Below are 20,453 nucleotides of genomic sequence, written 5' to 3'. Positions count from 1 at the left end.
AGATCTGCAGAAACATATGTTTTAATTTCAGGGTAATGTTGCAGGGTCTTGCTGGGAAGATAGTCCTAAGAGAGGAAACAGGCAGAGCCTGTCCTTCCTCTAAAACCAGCTGTCAGTAACAGCTGAGGCCTTGGGAATAGACCATCTTCTGGAGGCAGCAGGAGCCTCTCTGGAGGGGAGGCAGACTGTTGAAGGCAGGCCGTGGGAGGACTCAGATTCCACCCTGGGGGATCCTGGGAAATTGGAGATTGGCACTTGCCCCCAGGATTTGGTCTCTGGCCTTGGTGCCCCAGAGGCCTGCCCTGGTCTACCACATGAGAGCTCAGGATCCTTTCCCTGTGAGCCAAGACATGTCACCGGTTCTGCAGGGATGAGAAGATGATGAGTCGGGACAGAAGAGAGTAGGCTCCCCCCTCTAGGCACCATGAACAGCAGCGGAGACCGCCATGTGTCAAAGCCCAGTGCTGGGCAGGGAAGTGGACTTGAGCAGGGTAGGAGGGTTGGATAACTGGGTGGGGGGGAAGAAGGGCTCAGAATGGTCAGAGAGAAAGACAGAACACACGTACTTGCTGTGCAGTATAAACAGCCTTTGCGAAGGCAAGAGGGAAACAGAAGGCCAGAGAAAGCATGTCATCTATCAGGTCTACCCTAGCTCCTGCATGTTTCCACCCTAGGATTTACCCATCAGATAGCCTTCAGCCCCTCAGTCACCTCTGGCCTATCCCTAGTTCCTGGAAGTTCGCTGTACACAGGGCAGGCTACAAGGGACTCTCACTGGCACTGTGCTGGTACATAGTAATGGCTAGTGTCCAGTACAGCCACCCCACATCTCTGTGTATAGCATATCTAGAAACGCCACTAGCTGTGTTCCCTACCTAGGCTTGGCCCAAATCACACTGGAGGAGTCCCAGGCTTGGGCTCACTCACTTTGCCTCCATCTCACAGCACTGGCTCCGCTCTGGGGCACACACCTGTTTCCCTTCTTCTTCTGTAATCACATCTTGTCTGCTTCTCAATCACAAATTCATCCCCCATGCTACCCAGGAGCCATGAGAACTAAAAGTGAGGGAAGAGCTCTACAGGAGTATGGGGGCAACAGGCTGCCATGGGGACTTAAGAGATCCTACCCAGGACACCCACACACACCCCCAAGACCTCCCACACCCGCACTCACTCCACCTCCCGCTTCCGGATGGCTCGACCTGAGGCCAGCACCTCAGCCACCTTGGATACGATGGGATCGTAGTTCATGCTGGCCACAGCAATCACTTCATCACTTCTATAGAGAGAAGGAGCCTGAGTCTGAGGACCACGAGCAATGATCCTTGAAGATCCTAACACCTTCTGTTCTGGGGTGCTGGGAAGCTCTTGTCCAGGAAAACAGGATGTCCTGAGCACCCGGGCCTCTACTGGTCCCAGCACTGTCAGCTGCCCTAGGAAACCCCAGCCCTCCACACGGTGCAGGGATGGGACCAGCCTTTTCAACACTTACCTCAGATATCCAGAAGACAGTCTTGTCTGACGGTGGAGGAGTTATTATGGCTCCTCATCTTTAGACTCCTGCTAAATACCCCTCTCCCATTCTCTTCCCTTCAGACAAGCCCCTCCTGCTTTGCTAACACTGACCATCCATTCCCAGTAGCACCCCTCTGCTCCATGCTCCCACTGCACCCCATTTCTCTCACTTGGTGTAAAAAGCCACAAACTTCAGCTCTTCCAGATCCCCCTGAATGATGACATCATCGAAGCCTTCTCCGTAGCCTGCGGGAGGGTGCCCATGTGAACTGGGAAAGGGAACAGTCTTCATAGGCTAGCTCCCTACCCTGCCCTCCTAACTCCTGTCGGAACAACCTCCCTACTCCTCTCTCCCCTTTACCCTCTCTATCTCTGTCTTGGTTTTTCCAGACAGGGTTTCTCTATGCAGTTCTAGCTGTCCTGGAACTCACTCTGTAGATCTGCCTGCCTCTGCCTCCTGAGTGCTTGGCTAAGGCATTTGCCACCATTGTTTGGCTCCCACTCCTTTTTAAAAAAATTAATTACGTTTAGTGTGTGTGTGTGTGCGCGCGCAGGCATATGTGGAGTTCAGAGGACAACTTGCAGGAATTGATTCTCTCCTTCCACTCTGCATGTCCTGGGAATCAAACCCTTACCCACTGAACCATCTCACCAATCCTCTTCTGAATAGTTGCTAGCTAAGTCTCAACAGTTAGCCCAAATTGACCTTCAATTCCTGATCTTCCCATTTTAGCCTCCAGACTGCTGGGACTATTGTTCACAACCACACCTGCACTAAGCCTACTTGTTTGCCAATTCTTCATTCATACTGGACCCAACCCCCACACTTAATCCCAAAGTGCCTTCAGGCCCTACCCACCCCTAACTGCTGTAGGCCCCGATCCCCATGATGGGCTTTTAGCTACCCTCTACAGACTTTTAGTTACCCGCATAGCGGAGGCTCTTGCCAAACATGGCAGTCCACAGATAGGGCACCGTGTTGATCTCCGCCTCCTGTGCCAGCATGTTCTCAGCTGCTACCCGCCCTGAAAGACCCAGGCTGGTTAGGGCCCAATCCTTTCCCTCACCACCCCAACACCGCCTGCCCTCAGCCTCCTCTGGGGACCCTTGACAGCTATGGTTGCTGTCCAGGACTCCCCCAAAAAAGGCATCACAGTCAGCAGTAGCTCATCTTTGGATGTGTTAACTGGTATGGGGGACATAAACACATGGCCCCAAGAGACCCACTCACATCACTACTCTGAATGATCTGTTGTACATCTGAAAGGTCTACTGGGGTTGTGAACTACTTCACAATGTGTACACAGAAAACTAACCAGACATATCAGGTCTAATGAGGGACTAAACTGGAAGACAGAGGCCAGAAGGAGAAACGGCAGCCCATGCAGGGCCTGCAGTCAGCACAGGTGGCTGTCCACTTCTTGAAGCCCCGCCTGAACCCATAGTTGGGTACATTTAAGAAGCTCTGCCATCCCTAAGTCCTAACTATATTTAGCCAAGGAGTAGCCTTTGGTTTCTTATTCTCTAGCAGCAACTTTAGACCTTGGATTTGAACAGATACTGGAATTGGGAGATAGCATTATTATCAGCCTTCCAGATAATGGTGAAGGAGAAATAAAAGGAAAGTAGATGTATGGGGTAAGTCCCTGAAGTGGGCAACACGCTGTTCCCTGCATCTCAGGAATCAAGAGCAGCTGTACGTAGTCCACGACACTCAGGAAACCTGGTGGCTACCAAATGTTAGGGGAGGCAGCTTCGCAAACAGCAAATAACCCAACTCAGTCTGGGCTACATAGCTGCTGCCTCCAGGGATTCAGAAAGCTACTGAGCTCACAGAGATATTGTAGTGGTGCAAGAGACAGGCCCCGAGTAAGAAGCTAGCCTACTAAATAAACCCTTCCTCTCCATCAATGCTGGTCAAGGGGGAATTCTTCCAAATATATGACCTTGATAGTAAAATGGCAATCAGGATTGGAGAGGGTTTTGCCCAGCTAAATGGCATTCAGAGGGTCTCTGAAGACAGGCCACTCTGTACACTGATTGGCCACTGGATGAGGCTTGTCAAACAAGCCACCACCTATCCTTGAACTTAAGACCTCAGATCAAGAACAGAGGAATGGGCCTGAAGGATGGCTGAGGCCCTGGAATGGCCTTCTGGCCTTTAACTTGCTGGCCGTACCCTGGGCATGGGCCATCTGCCAGTGTGGGATGTTCACTTTCCGATTGTTCCTCCAGGCCAGAGGAAAGGTGATGGCATCACCAGCAGCAAACACGCCTGGGATGTTGGTCTGCATCATCTGTGGGGAGAAGGCCGGGGCTCTGACATGGACCTCCAGCCACACCCCACCCAGCATCCTGCCCACTTCATTCAGCCCCACCTTGTTGACTGGGATGAAACCTCGGGAATCCAGACCAATGCCACTCTGCCTCAGGAAGCCTGTGGCAGGCACCGCACCTAACAGGACAGAAGCCATGCATCCTCACTCCGGCCCCATCTTTCTCCTGCCACACCTCTCTCCATCCTGTGTATCTGCCTGCTCCAGATTAATCACCTATAGGCTACCCACCCGGGTCTTCATGAACCCTACCCTCTGTGCCCCCATTCACAGGCTGTGCATCCCTTTAGCCCCAGGAGCTGTCTGCTACAGAACTCTCCTATGGGGGTCCACAAGCCACGCTTCTCCAGCCCTGTGCTGCCAGCTTGGCTCCTCCCCAAACTGTCAGCTGGCATTGGAACCAATCAAAGGCTTATCTGCCCTATGTATCAGTCGGTAGCAGACACCTGCTCTGTGAAAGGCCAGGCTAAGCCAGGTACACACCTTTCCTGATGGTCCTGTGAAGTGGGTACCATTGGGGTCCCATTTTACAGATGTGGAAACTGAGGCTCAAGTAAGGGATCCAAGGTCACTAGAGAATGTGTCTGGGCAGTTCTGTTCACTAGTGCCTACTTGTCTACCTACTTACCAATGCCTACCACGCAGACATCTGCCCGCAGAACCTTGCTGCTCTTCAGCACCACTTCCTGCAGCTAGAGGGAGGGAGTGGGTAAGCAAATGGGCACAGTTCCTGAGCCCAGAAAGAGACACAGAGCAGCAGCAGAGAGAAAAACCCACCTTGCCCTCCTGAGCCCGCAGCTCCAACACCTCTGTCTGCATATAGAACTTCACCCGATTGTTTTCAAACATCTGTACAAGCAAGCAGGCACATGGCAGTGGGTGAGACTACAGCCTGGGGCTAGGCTAGTCAATCAGGGTCAATCATAGGCCAGGCACTGGAATAGGCTCACCTTCATAAGGGCTCGACCAACACGTTCCCCCAGGAACCTCCGGAAGGGTGTCTCCTCCAGCTCCACCACAGACACTGAGTGGGCCTTCTCAGCCAGATAGGCAGCCACCTCCATCCCTGGCAGGTGGGCAAGGGTGGCAAGGCTGGCACTCTGACACCTAGGGCCAGCATATCCTGGGGACTGGCCATGGTGGTTAAACACCACGCACATCCCTTGAAGCTACTCACCCAGGAAGCCTGCTCCCACAACAACAGCATTGCGGCCACGGGCCAGCCGCACCACACGGTTGGCATCCTCAGGTGTGCGGATGGTGAACACATTCTCCACATCTTTGCCTTTGCAGTTCAGGGTCTTAGGGCTGAGATTCAGTGAGTGGTATTAGTGATGGCCTCCCATCTTTGGTGATACCCAGCTGCCTAGTGTCTGGTCAAGGCAGGAGACATACACTACCTGCTGCCTGGTGCCAGCAACAGCTTGCTGTACTCCAGCTTGAAGCCATCCTTGAACACGACCTTCTTACTCCTCACATCCACTGTGACCACCTATGACCCCAGTGGGCAGTGAGACCTCGGCACAGGCTTGGGCCTTGTTGCTCACGTCTTAGTTCCACAAGATCCCCTGAACCCAGAAGTTAGGCGCCTTTCTCTAAACTCAGGCATCCACTAACCCCTGAAAGCCGTCTTTATACTTCCAAGTCCCACCAGGTTCTCTTGCCTTAGCTGGGATCAGACTATCTTCCCAACAACCCTGCCAGGAAGAAGGGTCAGTGCTGGGTCCCAGGCCTGGACAAAAGGACTTAGCAACCATCACACCCGGGGTGCACATGGTTTCATGTCATTCTGGTTCCCTTAAAGCTTTTTCTTCTTCTATTTTTTGGTTTGCTTGTTTGTTTGTTTGTTTGTTTGTTTGTTTTGCAAGACAGGGTTTCTCTGTGTATCCCTGGCTGTCCTGGAACTTGCTCTGTAGGCCAGGCTGGCCTCAAACTCAGGAGATCTGCCTGCCTCTGCCTCCCGAGTGCTGGAATTAAAGGTGTGGGCCACCAGTGAAGCTTTTTCTTTGCTTGTTCCACCCTTCCCCTCATACCTGGGCTTCAGTGAGCATCTCGAGGCCATAGGCCCGGAAGAATTCCTTGGGTCTCAGGGCTAGCTGTTCAGGTTGTGCATCCAGGGACTAAAGAACATGGTCATGAGTCAAGTCCAGATGGTGAGATGGTAGCTATTCCATTAAATATACATATATGTGTATATATATGTATACACACACACACACACACACACACACACACACACACACACACACACATATATAGACAGGGTCTCAGTTTCTATCTCTAGCTGGACTGGAACTAGCTCTGTAGATCAAACACACAAGAGAGCTACCTGCCTCTGCCTCCCAAGTGCTAAGATGAAAGTTACGTTCCATTTCACTGTAAAGGACACCGAGCCCAGGGAGGATCAGACCAATCTGGGTCACATGGGTATATCGGACAGAACTCAACAAACCCAGATCTCTTGGGAGCACCACAGCCAAGCCTGGTAGACTGGAGAAAACCATCAGCTAGACCTCCAGGTCGTGACAGGCAAGGCTCCACGCGGACATGACAGGGACCTGAAGGAGTAACGATCCACATACTGTCCCATTCCCACCTTGCTGAGCTTGGCCCGGTCATAGGGCAGATGACGATCCAGTGTGCAGAGGACAATCCGGTCTGAGAAGCCCTCCTGCCTCAGGGTCTCCGCACACACCAGGCCAGCAGCACCTGAGGGACAGGACCATAGACCAAGGCCAAGGTCTCTCCCACCCTCCACACTTCCCCTTTCCTCCAATACGAACACCAACCTGCACCCACTATGAGCACATTGGTGCTGCTGCTGTGGCCAGCGCTGGGAGAGATGCACTTGGCCATCACCTTTGTCCTTCGCTGTAGCTGCAGGGCCTGTGAGTGGTGGGAGGGGAAGGGCAGCTGGGAGCTCCGTTCCTGCAGCTCCAGCCCAGCTCATCTCCTCCCATGCCATGCTCCCTTCCACCGCAGATGTCCTCCAACCTGCTCCAAACACTTCCACTCAAACCTGGGCCTCAGTGACCCGAGTCACCCTGGTACCTGCTTGCTTGCCCGGACAGTCACCTTCTCCTTCTCGATCTTCACCTGAGAGGGTGGCAAAGCACAGCATCAGAACCTAACTCTGAGATGCTTCAGTCCTGACTCCACACCACAGGCTCCCACCATGCCGCTTTCCCCCCACCTGGAACTTATGTAGACTGTCCAGGCCTGGGAAGTCCTCCAGGTCCCCAGTACAGATGTTAAAGCAGGCACCGTGCCAGGGGCAGCGCACACGGCCCCGGGACAGCACACCTAGGTGAGGCAAACGGGTTCCAGTCTAGAGCCGTGCCCGGAGACTGCTCTTTAGGGCTCCTTGGGCATTGGACCTCTCCCCAACCCAGGAGACCCCACAAAGGGAAGAGGGTGCTGGGGCCTTCTGGAATCCCTATTTAGGCATTGATGGTGTGTGTCCCACCTCCCATGTATTCCCTGCTCTTTCTCACCTTTCACCAGGGGTGCTCCATAGTGAGGACACTTATGGCCCAGGGCATGGAATTCCCCATTGTCCTTCACCAGCAACACCTTCCCCCAGCCCAGCTCCACTTCCCGCATCCTGGGGAGGGGCTGGGTTCAGTTAGAGGCCAAGCCAGAAGTCCTCCTGTAAGCACCTCCTCCCAGGGTCCAGGCTTTGTTTTGGACCGCTCAGAGCAGCTGAAGCCCAAAGGCTGCACCCAGGGAGTCAAGAGCCATAGCCCATGCCAGACCCTTCATGTGTGGCCTCTCCTATGCCACCCACCTCAGGCCCCGCCACCACCCTTGCAGCCCAGCACCCACTGGCCATTCTCCAGGTCCTTGACGTGGCAGACAGTAGCCTCCACACAGTCCTGAGGGCTGGGGTAGGGCTGTGGGGTGGGCAGGCGCTCTTCGGCATGGAAGTGGCGCGCCGTGCCATTGCCCTGGTAAGCCCGGGGGCTGCCTTTCCCGCCGGCTGACAGCTCCTCCTTGCCTCGTTCTTTCTCTGGCAGCACCACCTCAATCTTGAGTTCCACTGTGGACAAAGCAGCCATGAGCCCTTACTGAACCGCTCTGTTCCCACCCCATGGCGCGAGCAGAGATCAGCAGGAGGTGGCTGACTGCAGCTCTCTTTAGTGGTTTCCTTCTTGTTGAAGAGCCCAGGGTCTGCACCGAGGCCAGCACACCGCCGCCGCCGCCGCCGCCGAGCTACGGCCATCCCAGAAACTTACTTTTACAAAAGTAGTGAAGGGGACTCAGCTCTCCACACTGGAGCCATTTTCTCTAGGAGAGACCCTCTGTGCCCAACTCATGTAACGACGGACAAAGACAGTGTCTCTGCTTGGAGACACACTTGCAGCTCAATTCACAGCTGGGCAGGGAGAAACAGAGTTCACTAGGCAGAGCAGCTCACTCCTGTAATGACAGCACTAAGCAGCCCAGGAAACAAAGTGAGACCTTATGTCAAGAAATGATAAGGGTGGGTGTGGGGACAAGAATCACTGTCCTTGGAACTTTCTCATTAGCTTTGAAAATGGTTTGCTATTTGGGGGTTCTGTTTTGTTTGTTTTTTAAGACAATCTCATACAGTTGGATGACTATAGCCTCAATTCAATATGTGCCTGACAACATCTTTGAATTCTTGATCACAGGTAGGCACTGCCTATTCCAGTTTGAAAAGTTTATTCTTTTCAAAATTAAAATTTAAAAAAAAAAAATGACTGCCTAGGGTTGGAGAGTGGGCGCAGTGGTTAAGAGCACTTGTTGTGGCCTAGGACCCAGGTTTGGCTCTCAACATCCATATGGAGGCCCACCACCTCCTAAGGCACCATGCACGAACGTGGTGCAGAGATGTTCATGGAAGCAAAACACTCATACATATAAAATAGTAAAAGGCCTCTCCTGAGCAGTGGTACGGTACTTGTGAAGTATGCACAGGCTCTGCATTCCACCCTGAGAACTGCAACAATAGCAATAATAACAACAAGTTAATGTTTTCACCCAGAACAAGGCACAGTAGTGTACACCTGTGATCCCAATACCTAGGCGGTGGAGACAGGAGGGTCAGGAATTTAAGGTCCTCCTCAGACACAGTTTTGACATCAGCCTGGGGTGGAAGGGTGCACACGGCACAGCAGGCCTTCGCAGAATGACTTAGCAAAGCACTGGAGTCAGGTCCTTAACACCAAACAAGGGACATAAAGTACAGGACATAACTTCAACTGCTTTATCTGTAGAATGTTAAAAGTAATTATTAATTTATGTATGCAGATGTTTATATATATGTTTATCTGCACCCCAGAAGAGGGCATTGGATCCCCTGTGACTACAGTTATAGCCAATCTGCCATGTAAGTGCTAGGAATTTAATTCAGGACCTCTGGAAGAGCAGCCAGTGCTCTTGACTGCTGGGCTATCTCTTCAGCCCCTTACATACATTTTAAAAAATTGTTGCCAGGCAGTGGTGGCACATGCCTTTAATCCTAGCACTCAGGAGGCAGAGACAAGTGGATCTCTGTGAGTTCAAGGCCAGCCTGGTCTATAGAGCGAGATCCAGGACAGGCATCAAGACTACACAGAGAAACCCTGTCTCAAAAAACATAAATAAATAAATAAATAAATATTTTATGCATATGAGTGCTTTGCCTGGATGTATGTCTGGGCAGCATGTGTGTGCCTGGTGCCCACAGAGACCAGAAGAGGGCAATAGATTCCCTAGATCTGGAGGTACAAACAGTTATGACCTGCCATGTGGGTACTGGGAATCAAACCTGGTTCCAAACCCCAGCTTCAATCTCTCTCTCTCTCTCTCTCTCTCTCTATATATATATATATATATATAGAGAGAGAGAGAGAGAGATAGATTTTATATATATATATATATATATAGATAGATGGATAGATAGATATAGATAGATATATATAGATAGATATAGATACATATTTCAGTTTTGGTTTTTTGAGACAGGGTTACTCTGTGTAGCCCTGGCTGTCTTGGAACTCACTCTGTAGACTAGGCTGGCCTCAAACTCTGAGATCCACCTGCCTCTGCCTCCCAAGTGCTGGGATTAAAGGTGTGCAGTTTTCAACTTTTTGTTTGTTTGTTTGTTTTTGAATGCCGAATGCCATTTATTGAAGGAGGGAGGAGGTCTTAAATACAGGCTTACAGCACAATAGGAGAAGCCCCGAGGACAGAAGTTCTCTTCTGATGTTTTTGTTTTGTTTTGGGTTTTTTGTTTTTGTTTTTTTTTTGAGCTGAGGATCAAACCCCAGGCCCTGTGCTTACTAGGCAAGTGCTCTACCACTGAGCTAAATCCCCAACCCCGCTTCTGATGTTTTACAATCTTGCATCTAAACTGTTAACACCCAGTATGCTGGATACACAGACAAGGAGCTTCCCTTAAGCATTCAGGAGGGTGGAATCTCAGGGAATTAGCATAGGGAGGATATCAAGGTCAGCAAGCAAGGCAACAGTTACCCAACAGGCCCTTCCCTTTTATTAAAAAATGACTTAGGTTGCGTGGGACATTAGCAGGTCACCTTACCCATCATGGAGACACCTGTCCAGGCCACACAGGCGCTCTGTCTTAGGTTGGTGAGTGCCCCCAGGTATTATTACCTGTCTCTGAATCCTCATTATCATACAGGCTCAATCATGTGAGAGCTGCAGAGTTAACTGTTGCCAAAGATCTCTAAGTGGTGCTGGGCTTGCAATCTGTGTGTTGACTCAGAAAAGACCAACAGAAGTCTTAACCCACCCATAGTTGGTAGGCTAAAGGCAACTGAGCCATTCCCTTCCTTAACAAGCCTTACTGCAAACTGAAGTCCTTGTAAGATGGTATCCCATTGTTTTTTTGTTTTTTTTTTTTTTTAAGATTTATTTATTTATCATGTATACAGTGTTCTGTTTGCATGTATCCCTGTAAGCCAGAAGAGGGCACCAGATCTCGTTACAGATGGTTGTGAGCCACCATGTGGTTGCTGGGAATTGAACTCAGGACCTCTGGGAGAACAGCCAGTGTTCTTAACCTCTGAGCCATCTCTCCAGCCCCTTATTTGTTTGTTTGTTTTTTTAAGACAGGATTTCTCTGTGTCTAGCCCTTTGAGTTCTTAATATAGCTATGTCCATCAGTTTGGGATTCAGTCAACACTTAACCAAACCTCAACGAGTTGATGTCTCTGTGTACAGGGTCTGGAGCCCTGAGAGTGAAACAGCACAGAGAAGCAGGCCCATGGCTAGCACACAGAGCCTGAACAGTGTCCGTGGGGCCTACTCCAGGACAGCAGGAGCAGGTATCTGCAGACTGACATTTTCTTCTTTGAACTTTTCTGCATTTCCCAAAATCCCCATGACGTTCCTGGGGTATTTTTTTTAATTAGAAGGGAACAATAAACAGAATTTTGAGCAGCCGTAATCCGGTCTCCTAGGCTGCTACAGCAGGGAGGAGGGAGCTAAACCCGGCACAGCAGGCGCTACAGCGGGAGCAGGTGGCTCCTCTCTCCATCCCCCCAGGCATCAAAGCTTCTCTCCTGCTTTTACCTCTGAACCCCTTCACCTCAGACCTGACACCCCAGAAACAAAGGTTACAAGGACCATGCTGACTGCTGAGTCACCTCCTGGCCCATATCTGCATGTGTTGCTGCCCTCGACCCCATCCGTAGCTCACACTCAAGTGAAGTACCTGTAGCTGCATCCTCCGGATCTGTAGGCCGTGAATGGGTCCTTGATCCTTGCATGCTGGGCCAAGTCCCCCTCCACAGCCAGGTATCCCAGCCTCCCACTCAGGCCCAGCTTTTGCAGGGAACACAGGCAAACAGCAGCTCCTTGACTGGGCATGGTAGAGAGGACATAGCCACACTGTGGAGGCTCTCATGTGGGGGTACAGGACTAACACACTTTATGTAATGGTGTTAGAATGTTTTTGGAAGAATTAAGAAGAAAAATATGTCAGGCTCAGCTGACATCAGTGGGGAGAGCTGTGGGAGTCCACAGGAACAGCTGGCAGGGGTGCAGAGAGACTCCAAGTCAGGCTGTTAGTCTTTCCTCCTGGAAAGCTCTAAGGCATGCTCACTGACGTTCTCCTGGGGAGCCATTAAGTCAGGAGAAGCAGCAGAAGGAAGACTGGATAGAGGACACTGCTGACCCACAGAGCTGGTCAGCCCAGTTCCATGATCCCATCAGTCCACCAGACACTGTTATTGCCTCTCAGGCCTCAAGACACTTGCGTCACAAAATGAGAAAATAGGCTATGGTAGAGACCACTGACGGAGTCACACTTAGTTCTGTCTCTAGCAGGAGGAGTGACTGACAACCTGTAATTGCAGGACTTGGGAGCCTAAGGCAGAGAACTGTCATGAGCTCAAGGCTAGCCTGGGCTTCACAGTGAATTCTAGGCCAGCCTGGGTTACCATGTGAGACCCTGCTTCAAAAAGGGGGTAGAGAGAAACACAGAGTGTCTACCCATTTGTTGATCATGTATATAACTGGAACCAAAGTTCCACTTTTGAAACTGTGCAGTAGTGTTTTTCAAGTTTTTTATTTGGCTTGGTTTTTTTTTTTTTTTTTTAAGATTTATTTATTTATTATGTATCAGCATGTATCACTGCAGGTCAGAAGAGGGCACCAGATCTCATTACAGTTGGTTATGAGCCACCATGTGGTTGCTAGGAATTGAACTCAGGACCCCTGGAAGAGCAGTCAGTGCTCTTAACCTCTGAGCCATCTCTCCAGCCCTGGTTTGGTTTTTGTGCTAGAACCCAGGGCTTCTCACACATTCAGCACTCATTCTACTACACATACAAGCCCTGGTAAGAGAGATTTGTCAACTAGCTCTGAGATTCCTGGCAGACATGGTAAAAAGCAAAAGCCTAATAAAAGGCATATGGATAACCAGATCAGGAGAATTGTACTTGTGTGGATGGACACTCAGGATGGGGGTAGGGGTGTGTGTGTGTGTATGTGTGTGTGTGTGTGTGTGTGTGTGTGTGTGTGTGTGTGTGTGTGTGTTTTATGGAATATGGGGGTATGCACACACATAAGTGTGTTCATGTGAAGCTGGGGTCAGGAGTCTTTCTCTGTCATTTTTTTTCTCTCTCTTTTTTGAGACAGGCTCTCCCACAGAACCCAGACCTCAGTGATTGGCTACTTGGCTGCACGGTCTGTCTCTCCCACCCCCATCCTAGGGTTACGGTACACACACACCTGGCTTTCATGTGGGTCCCAGGGATCCGAACCCGGATCCTGATGCTTGTGTGGTGGGGACCTTATGTACAGAGCCATTGCCTCAGGTCACTTTCTACCAGTCCTGACAAGGGTAAGCCTCTGACTTAAAGTTTTAGGAAGAACAAAGAACTGCCAGACATGATGCTGGGCGCCTTTAATCGCAGCACTCGGGAGGCAGGAGCAGGCAGACCTCTGTGAGTTCGAAGCCAGCCTGGTCTATGGAGTGAGTTCCAGGCCAGCCAGGGCTACACTGAGAGGCCCTGTCTCGAGAAAAACAAGATCCCCGAACATGGCGTGTGGACGCAGGAGGCAAACACTGACAAGACTAAGACAAGGCCATGAAGAGCAGCAGAGAAGGGCCGTTCAGAAAGCTTCCCATGCACTCTGGCCTCATCAAAGCCCCTGCTGACCACTGCTGAATGCCCCACTCTCATGCCCACATCCTGAGACTTACCCCCCAACTGGAGCTCGAGCCTGCTGCTGCAACTCAAAATCCACCTTAGAGACGAAGAAGCGGAACCACACCTGCAAGTGCTTCTTGAATGCCAGGGCTGGCCAGCAGGCACCCTGCCTGCTTCCTCCATGGGGACATGGAGGGCCAGAGAGGGGTGATCAGCCCCTGGTCACACAGGTAGGAAGGTAAAAAGCCCAAGTTTTAACATTGCCTCTGAGTAGCAGGAATAGCCAGCCCCTTTGAGACCGGTCAGAGCAGTGACATTCTGGATAAAGGGTAAGATGGAGACATAGCCAGCTCTTGAAGGCCCCACACCACAAAGCCACCCACAGCCAGGCCCTCACCGGGACAGAATGTGTCCCCTCAAGTTTTAAGCCGAAATAAATCTCTCCTCCTTTAAAATACAAAGTTTTAAAAACATAAACTGGGGCCAAAAGAAAAGAAAAAAAAAAACAAACAAGACGAAAACCATACACTGAGTTGATGGCTAAGGCCTGTAATCCCAGGGTGTGGCAGGCTCACAGCGTGTTCAGGCTAGCCTGGTCTACATAGTGAGGTCATTGAGGGCCACATAGTAGAACTCTTTTTTTTTTTTTTTAAGGGGGGAGGGTAGCTCAGAGGTCAAGAGTATTTGCTACCTTTGCAGAAGACCTAGGTTTGACTTCCAGTACCCATGCCATGGCTTACAACTAACCATCAGTATATCTAATTTCAGGAGACTGGATGCACTCTTCTGGCCTCCACAGGCACTGTGCACATGCACTTACATACATGGAGGCAAAACACTCACATACATAAAATAAAAATAGCTAGGCAGTAGTGGCACACACCTTTAATCCTAGCACTCAGGAGGCAGAGGCAAGAGGACCTCTGTGAGTTTGAGGCCAGCCTGGTCTACAAATCGAGTTCCAGGACAGCTACACAGAGAAACTCTGTCTTGAAAAACCAAAATAAACAAACAAATAAATCTTTTTTAAAAGCAAATAAACAAACAAACAAAAGAAAACCATACCAGAGCTACAGCACATACTATTCTTCCAGAGTTTGAGATCTAACACCCAAACAAGGCTGCTCACAACAGCCTATAACCCTACTCCAAGGGGGTCTGACTCTTCTGACCTCTGCATGCACCTGCACTTATGCGCTCGCACACAGACACGTGTTCTCTCTCTCTCTCTCTCTCTCTCTCTCTCTCTCTCTCTCTCACACACACACACACACAATTCAAACTAATAAAAATAAGCTTTAAAAACCATCAAAAGGAACTATGGATATAGCTTAGTTGGTAGAGTGTTTGCCTAGTATTTCCGAAGCCCTGAGTTCTCTCCCTAGTATTGAATACAGCTATGGTTGATGGCACACTCCTGTAAGTCCAGATGGTGGAGGTAGGAGGATCACAAGTTCAAAATCATCCTTAACTCCATAGTGAGTGTGAGGCCAGCCTGGCTATATGAGATCTTGTCTTAAGAAACAACAACAACAAAAGAAAAAAACAATCAACAGACAAGGGATGTGTCAGGCGACAATGGGTAGCTCTAGATCTGAAGCATCAAAGTCGGGGTCCCTGGTTAGGCCAGCTCTTTGGAGTTATTTAAAGGAAACTGTGGGTGGTATCTTGTTTCTTTGGTCCTGCCAGCCGAGCAGTCCCACAGGTACCCAGTATGAGACTCACGTGGAATCTTGCTGGCACATCCCTGTCCACTCCGAGAAGGGAGACAAAGACAGTGGGTATCTGTGGCAGAGGCGGAGGGACCTGGCACACACTAAGGCAGGAAGGGCAGTCTCCACCACCACCTCCAGTGGCTCACAGCTCTGCTCCCTCCCCCAAGTCCTACCACAGACCCACGAAAGGGAGAAAAGTCTTCTGTGTCCCAAGGTAACCGAGCTGATGGGTATCAGGTAAGGAGAGCTACACAAGCTGGCAGAGTGACCCAGCCAGGGTAAGTTGGGTAGGGGTGGGTGGAACACTGACAAGGCCCTGAGGCCCTTGGTTTCCGCATCCTGTCATGGCTACAGGTCCTGCTTCCTGGAGGTTATGACTAGGGAAGAGGAATGTGTGGAGAAACCCAAAGACCAAGTCCAGTGGCAGGGCAGATTCCAAGTCCTCTAACATCTTGGAATGACCCTTTGTAGCTGGAGCCTCTAGGACTGGGTAGAGCCAGGACTTCCTATATAAATGGAGACAAGAGAAGGGCATGAGGGTCCACGCCTTTAATCCAGAACTTGCAAGGCACAGGCAGGAGGATATCTGTGAGTTTCAAACCAGCCTGGTCTATATAGTAAGACCCTGTCTCAAAACAAACAAACAAACAAACAAAAAACCCAAACAAAGAAAAACAAAAAGGAGATGAGGCCCAGAGATGACATCGGATATCACATGGTGATGAGAAGAGGTGAAGAACCTGCCTGTCATACCCTGCCAGCAATAAGAGGTGAAGAGACCTGCCTGTCATACTCGGCCAGCCTCTTTGAGAGGTCAGTGTTCAGGTCCATTTTGTAGCGAGGGAAACTGGGCCTCAAAGAAGTCACATTGCAGCCAAGAACATCCCCAGGGTCTATCATCTCCACTTTTTAAGAGGAATCAGCTGTTGTTCCCATCACTAACACACAATGCCCTAAATAAAGAGGGGCTGCAATGGCAGAGTCCAGGAGAGCCTTCCCAGGCCCTCACCCTCTTTCCTATAGTGCATTAACATTCTGGGCTCCTGCCTAGCCTGACCTACTTTGGAGGTTGGTGGAGTGCAGAGAGGGAGGGAGAGGCTGTCAGAGAGGGAGGTACCTGGCTTGGGCTTGGAGAAGCAGCCGCCCATGGTAAATGGCTTGGGATCTGGCCTGGCTGGAGCACAGATGGCAGGCTGTCTAGCTGTCCAAGGTCTACGATGTCCCCTGCAGGACTGGACCTGCTGTGGTCCTCAGAGATGCTGGAGCTGCCATGCCAGCTGGACAGATTTAGGACCTGCAGGGGAGATGGGTCATTGGTGCAGGTGTGGACACTGATGAAGGTCTGGGTGGAGTCTTAGAAGAATCCTACATGGGAAGTTCAGAACTTGTGTGGGGGTACTCTGGATAGCATCTGTCTCCCTTTCAGGCTTCCTGGCATAGGAACCTCACACTCCCCTCTTTGTATGCACTGTTGGAGACTCTGTGCTCTAGGGCCTGCCGCTCTTCATGTGTCTGCGCTGCAGAGACCCTGGCCCAGACTTCCCCTTTCTTCCCTAGGAGAGACTCTGGGACTCTCCATTTTCCCAGGGAAAACCTCCGAGTCTGCACCAAACCTTCAGAACCGGAGTCCCCCTCCCTCCAATGGCAATGACGAGGGTCTTGCCCGTCTTGGCATCCACTACCCTGACTAGCAATCCCTGGTCACCTACCTCATTTCAAGGGAGTCACTGCTCCTTGATTGCAGCCCAGCAGTGGAGAGACTACTAGGCCCTGGACTGCAGGGCAGCGAGGGCCAGGGTCCAGGAGGGTCCAGCCAGAAGGGGACTGTGGGGTTGGGCCAAGCCAAGACACTGGTCCCCAGGGAAACCCAGCTCTGTGGGGAAAAGAACGGGCAGCCAGCCCAGGACTGATGGGGTTGGGGAAGAGGGAACCAACCACACAGCTCTGTCCCGAGCCCAGCAGCTATCAGCTCCCCAGGTCATGGGCCACAGAAGACAGAAAGACTGGGATCCAAGGTCATCATGGTCAAGCAGCAGGTCGGGTATCTGTGTGGTCCCCGGCTCCCCACCCTAATAACTCCTAAGATGAGCAGGGTCCTGAGCGGTCCCCAGATTGCTCTAAGGCTGCATAGTGGCAGACAAGAGTACCTGGTAAACAGATCACAGCAGCCATGTGTCCTCACAGGCATAGGTGGGCCTTCTGGAAGATGTGGACTTTGGAAGGCTCAGGACAAAGGTGTAACTACCCTGTTTACAATTGACTGCTCCACATTCTACACATTCAGCCAGTCCCTGGAAAATTTCACCTGGAAATTCTTCCTGAAGTCTATACTTAAGATGTGCTGAGACTTACTTGATTTGTCCAGACCCCAGGAAAGAGCCAGAGACCAGGAAGGAAGGAAGGAAGGAAGGAAGGGAGGGAGGGAGGGAGGGGAGGGAGGAAGGAAGGAAGGAAGGAAGGACCCAGCCACTGCTGGCTCCTGATTGTAGCTGCAAATACAGGCAAGAAGGAACCAAAGCCATGTAGGTGTGCCCTCCTCCTTTGTCACCAAGGCACGTCTATAAAACTTACACCAGAGAGTCCTTTCAGAGGTGCTGGTTTCCCTGTGCCTAGCTCAGCCCACCTCCTTCCCTCCTGGTTTCAGGACTCACCTGTTGGGCCTGAGGTCCTACAGACTGGCTTTTGACCCTAGGGTCCAAGCCAGCTGTCCACTCCCTCCCCAGGTGCCAAGAAGTTTACCTGTGGGGCCTCAGGCCTGGTGGGAGATTTGGTGGGGACTATGCCTTCCACCTATAATGTGCTAGGCCAGCTTGGGGCCAGTCATCCCAACTCAAAGGCAAAGTTACTTGGGCCTGCAGGGAGAGACCACTGCATTTTGTTGCCCAGAAAAGTTCTAACACTGCCCGCTGCTCACTCCCCATCTAGAAGCTTCCATCCATGTCCCAAGAAGTCTAGCAATCTGAAGCAGGTTCTGAGTTACCCCACCTCACAGAGGTTCCCCGGGCTTCTGCATGGCTCCCAGGACACCCCTGGATGCAGGCCAACCAGAAGCCTGCTTCTTTTCCCCATCCAGGTCCCTTTACTTCGCTCCTGGTGTGTGTCGGGTGGGAAGGCTTTTTTTTTTTTTTTTTTTTTTTTTTAAACCCCTGCTTAGCCTAGGCCCTCTGAGGCTTCAGGTGCCCTGGGGACTGCTGCCTTTGAGCGCCTCAGCTTGTGACTCACATTTGGGAGAGGGGAGGTCCTGACGCCAACGTCCTGTCCACTCTCCCTGCCTTGGCACGTGCAATTTCCTCGATGTGGAAAGCCTTTTCCAGCACCCTTACCGGCTTCTTTGCGGCTCCCTCGCCAGACGCAGCAGCCAACCCACGGATCAGCACAAGGTAGGGGGCTCCAGGCAGCCGAAAGGGGTGCTGGGGAGCAGCAGCAAGACCGGGGTCGCTCCAGCCTCCTGAGTGCCCCACTCGGCCGGCAAGGTGGAGATCGGCGAGCTCGCTGGCCGAGGGCGCGGGGAGCGTGCGGGGCAGAGCCAGGCGCGTTCACCTGGCTCGGCCGACGCGGGCGGGCGAGAGGGCAGGCGCTCGGGATCCGCGCCGGCTGCGGCCGGCCTGCAGGGCGGAGCGGGCGGGGGCGGGGCCGGCGCTGCGGCTACACTGCGGGCCCCGAGCCCGAGGCGTCCGCCCCGCCCCGCAGCAAAAGTAGGATCAACGTCAAGCTTCCAGCCACCTGCGGGTGGCGGAGCATGAGAAGGCTGAGGGGCTGCATCTGAGTCACCCCGAGACTCTCGACCCCCCACTTCGAGACAATGCGCACCGCGTGTGGGTCGCCAAAGACGACCTTACTCGGCAGGAGCAGGGTGGAGGGTGAATTAATTTCTGGATGAAATGTCCCGGAAGAAGAAAACCCAAGCCATGCCCCTCCTAGATCTCCTAACTCCATCTCACCCCACTCTCACACGTATCTCGTTACTACATTTTTTTTTTCCCTCAACCTGTTAGGATTTGAGGAGAATTTCCCTGGACTCGTCATGGTGCGCTCCCTCCCTGAAGCCGTCTGTGGCTAGCCTGCCCAGGCTGGATTACCACTTTTTCTGGGCGTTTTCACTGTCTTTCTCTGGCCATCTCACTCCATCTCTGAGCTATTGTCTCTCCAGCACGAAAACCAGTGGCAGTATTTCAGGGAAGTGTTTCTGTTACTGCACACACACAGGGCCCACGGGTCTGTTGGAAAGAAGTAGTGCTCACCTGCTGTCCCAACCCATTTTACAGATGGAAAGATGGCCCCAGGGACTGAATGTTGCCCAGAGCAAGAAGCAGAGAGGACTCAGTACAGTCTTCCTTGTCTAGCAGGGAGTATGGTTTCTACCGTGGGTGCTGCCCCCCATTGAAGGGGCCCATCACTGGAGACATGCTTGTCCTGGGGCATGGTGCCCTTGACCTCAAACCAGGGGCCTCACACGCACATTGATAAATTGTACCTCTAGCCTCACCCTAGCAAGAAAAATAACCAAGGCTGTGACTTCATATGCACTTCTAAAAAACAAACAAACAAACAAAAACAAAACAAAACAACAAAACTGCCACTGTTCTTGATTGCTCACCACAACTAGATGGTCAAAAAACTCTGTTGCTGAGGACACCAGCAAGAGCTGCTGGACAGAGAAACCAGGCTGGGACTGAGCTGAAAACTTCCTCTCAGCTGGCTAGCTTCCACAGAGACAGGAAGTGCTCTGTAGGCCTCTGTGGAACAAAAGCCACCAGTGGTCTCACCTGGAGCTGGACACTTTGTGCTACAGTACCACGCCCACTGATGAAATAGTGGTACAAAAATCATGGGACAACCAAACACTTTACTGTTGGACTTAAGGCCTGCTCCTCAGGAGAGAAATCATGCCCGTACTATAAACTTGTTAAAATCCCATGGCCAAGGAGGTCTCAGGCCCCAAGAGATCCTGCGACTGCTGTCTTGCTAGACGGACGTGCCAAATTGCCTTCTAATTATTTATGTTTATGCACATCAGTGGCCAGAGGAGCTGCTTTCCGCAATGGCCAACAAGTCATGAAGGGGCTAGCCGAAATGCAGAGACACCTCACTACTGAGTGCCCAGCCGTGAGTAGGATGTCTGTGTCAATCCCTGTTTGCTCATGGCTTGTGGGGAGACACGGCAGAGGGGCAGAAAGGATGCGCGGATGACCTGGAAGGTGGAGATGGAGCCGCAAAGTACTGTTTTCTAGACAAGACAGAGTTGTTGTACTCATGTACTC

General features: G+C 51.6%; 1 protein-coding gene across 4 annotated transcripts; it reads right to left on the bottom strand.

Annotated features, from left to right (window-relative positions):
• Window positions 1–5: 5 nt before the first annotated feature.
• On the bottom strand, window positions 6–18,822 carry Aifm3 (apoptosis inducing factor mitochondria associated 3). 4 transcript variants are annotated; one of them, XM_036194987.1, is made up of 22 exons: window positions 18,415–18,822; window positions 16,902–17,065; window positions 16,310–16,486; window positions 7,677–7,890; window positions 7,346–7,455; window positions 7,045–7,154; window positions 6,903–6,947; window positions 6,641–6,737; window positions 6,448–6,560; window positions 5,885–5,971; window positions 5,252–5,343; window positions 5,029–5,159; window positions 4,802–4,917; window positions 4,629–4,700; window positions 4,480–4,543; window positions 3,894–3,970; window positions 3,695–3,812; window positions 2,442–2,540; window positions 1,686–1,761; window positions 1,175–1,279; window positions 567–587; window positions 6–362 (listed from the first exon to the last, which is right to left on the bottom strand). In XM_036194987.1, the coding sequence occupies exons 3-22, from the start codon at window positions 16,338–16,340 to the stop codon at window positions 323–325; spliced, it is 1,818 nt and encodes a 605-aa protein (XP_036050880.1). In that variant the 5' UTR covers window positions 16,341–16,486; window positions 16,902–17,065; window positions 18,415–18,822; the 3' UTR covers window positions 6–322. The 4 variants fall into 4 exon arrangements, with proteins under 4 accessions (XP_036050880.1, XP_036050879.1, XP_036050882.1 ...); XM_036194986.1 differs by having other exon boundaries at window positions 18,516–18,822; XM_036194989.1 differs by lacking the exon at window positions 567–587 and having other exon boundaries at window positions 18,516–18,822.
• Window positions 18,823–20,453: the final 1,631 nt, after the last annotated feature.

Source organism: Onychomys torridus, chromosome 8, assembly GCF_903995425.1.
Source record: "Onychomys torridus chromosome 8, mOncTor1.1, whole genome shotgun sequence".
In the NCBI taxonomy this organism is placed as follows: Eukaryota; Metazoa; Chordata; class Mammalia; order Rodentia; family Cricetidae; genus Onychomys; species Onychomys torridus.
Note: the sequence above shows the minus strand (reverse complement) of the source record. Positions and strands in the feature narration are given on the sequence as shown.

What these genes read in the sequence shown, in the direction of transcription:
- Aifm3 (XM_036194987.1), bottom strand. Translation starts at nt 16,340, where the DNA reads ATGGGCGGCTGCTTCTCCAAGCCCAAGCCAG. An exon ending in TGCGGGCTCAGGAGGGCAAG is followed by an intron (nt 4,544 to 4,628) that starts GTGGGTTTTTCT and finishes CCCTCCCTCTAG; the next exon opens with CTGCAGGAAGTGGTGCTGAA. An exon ending in ATCCGGAAGCGGGAGGTGGA is followed by an intron (nt 588 to 1,174) that starts GTGAGTGCGGGT and finishes GCCTTCGCAAAG; the next exon opens with GCTGTTTATACTGCACAGCA.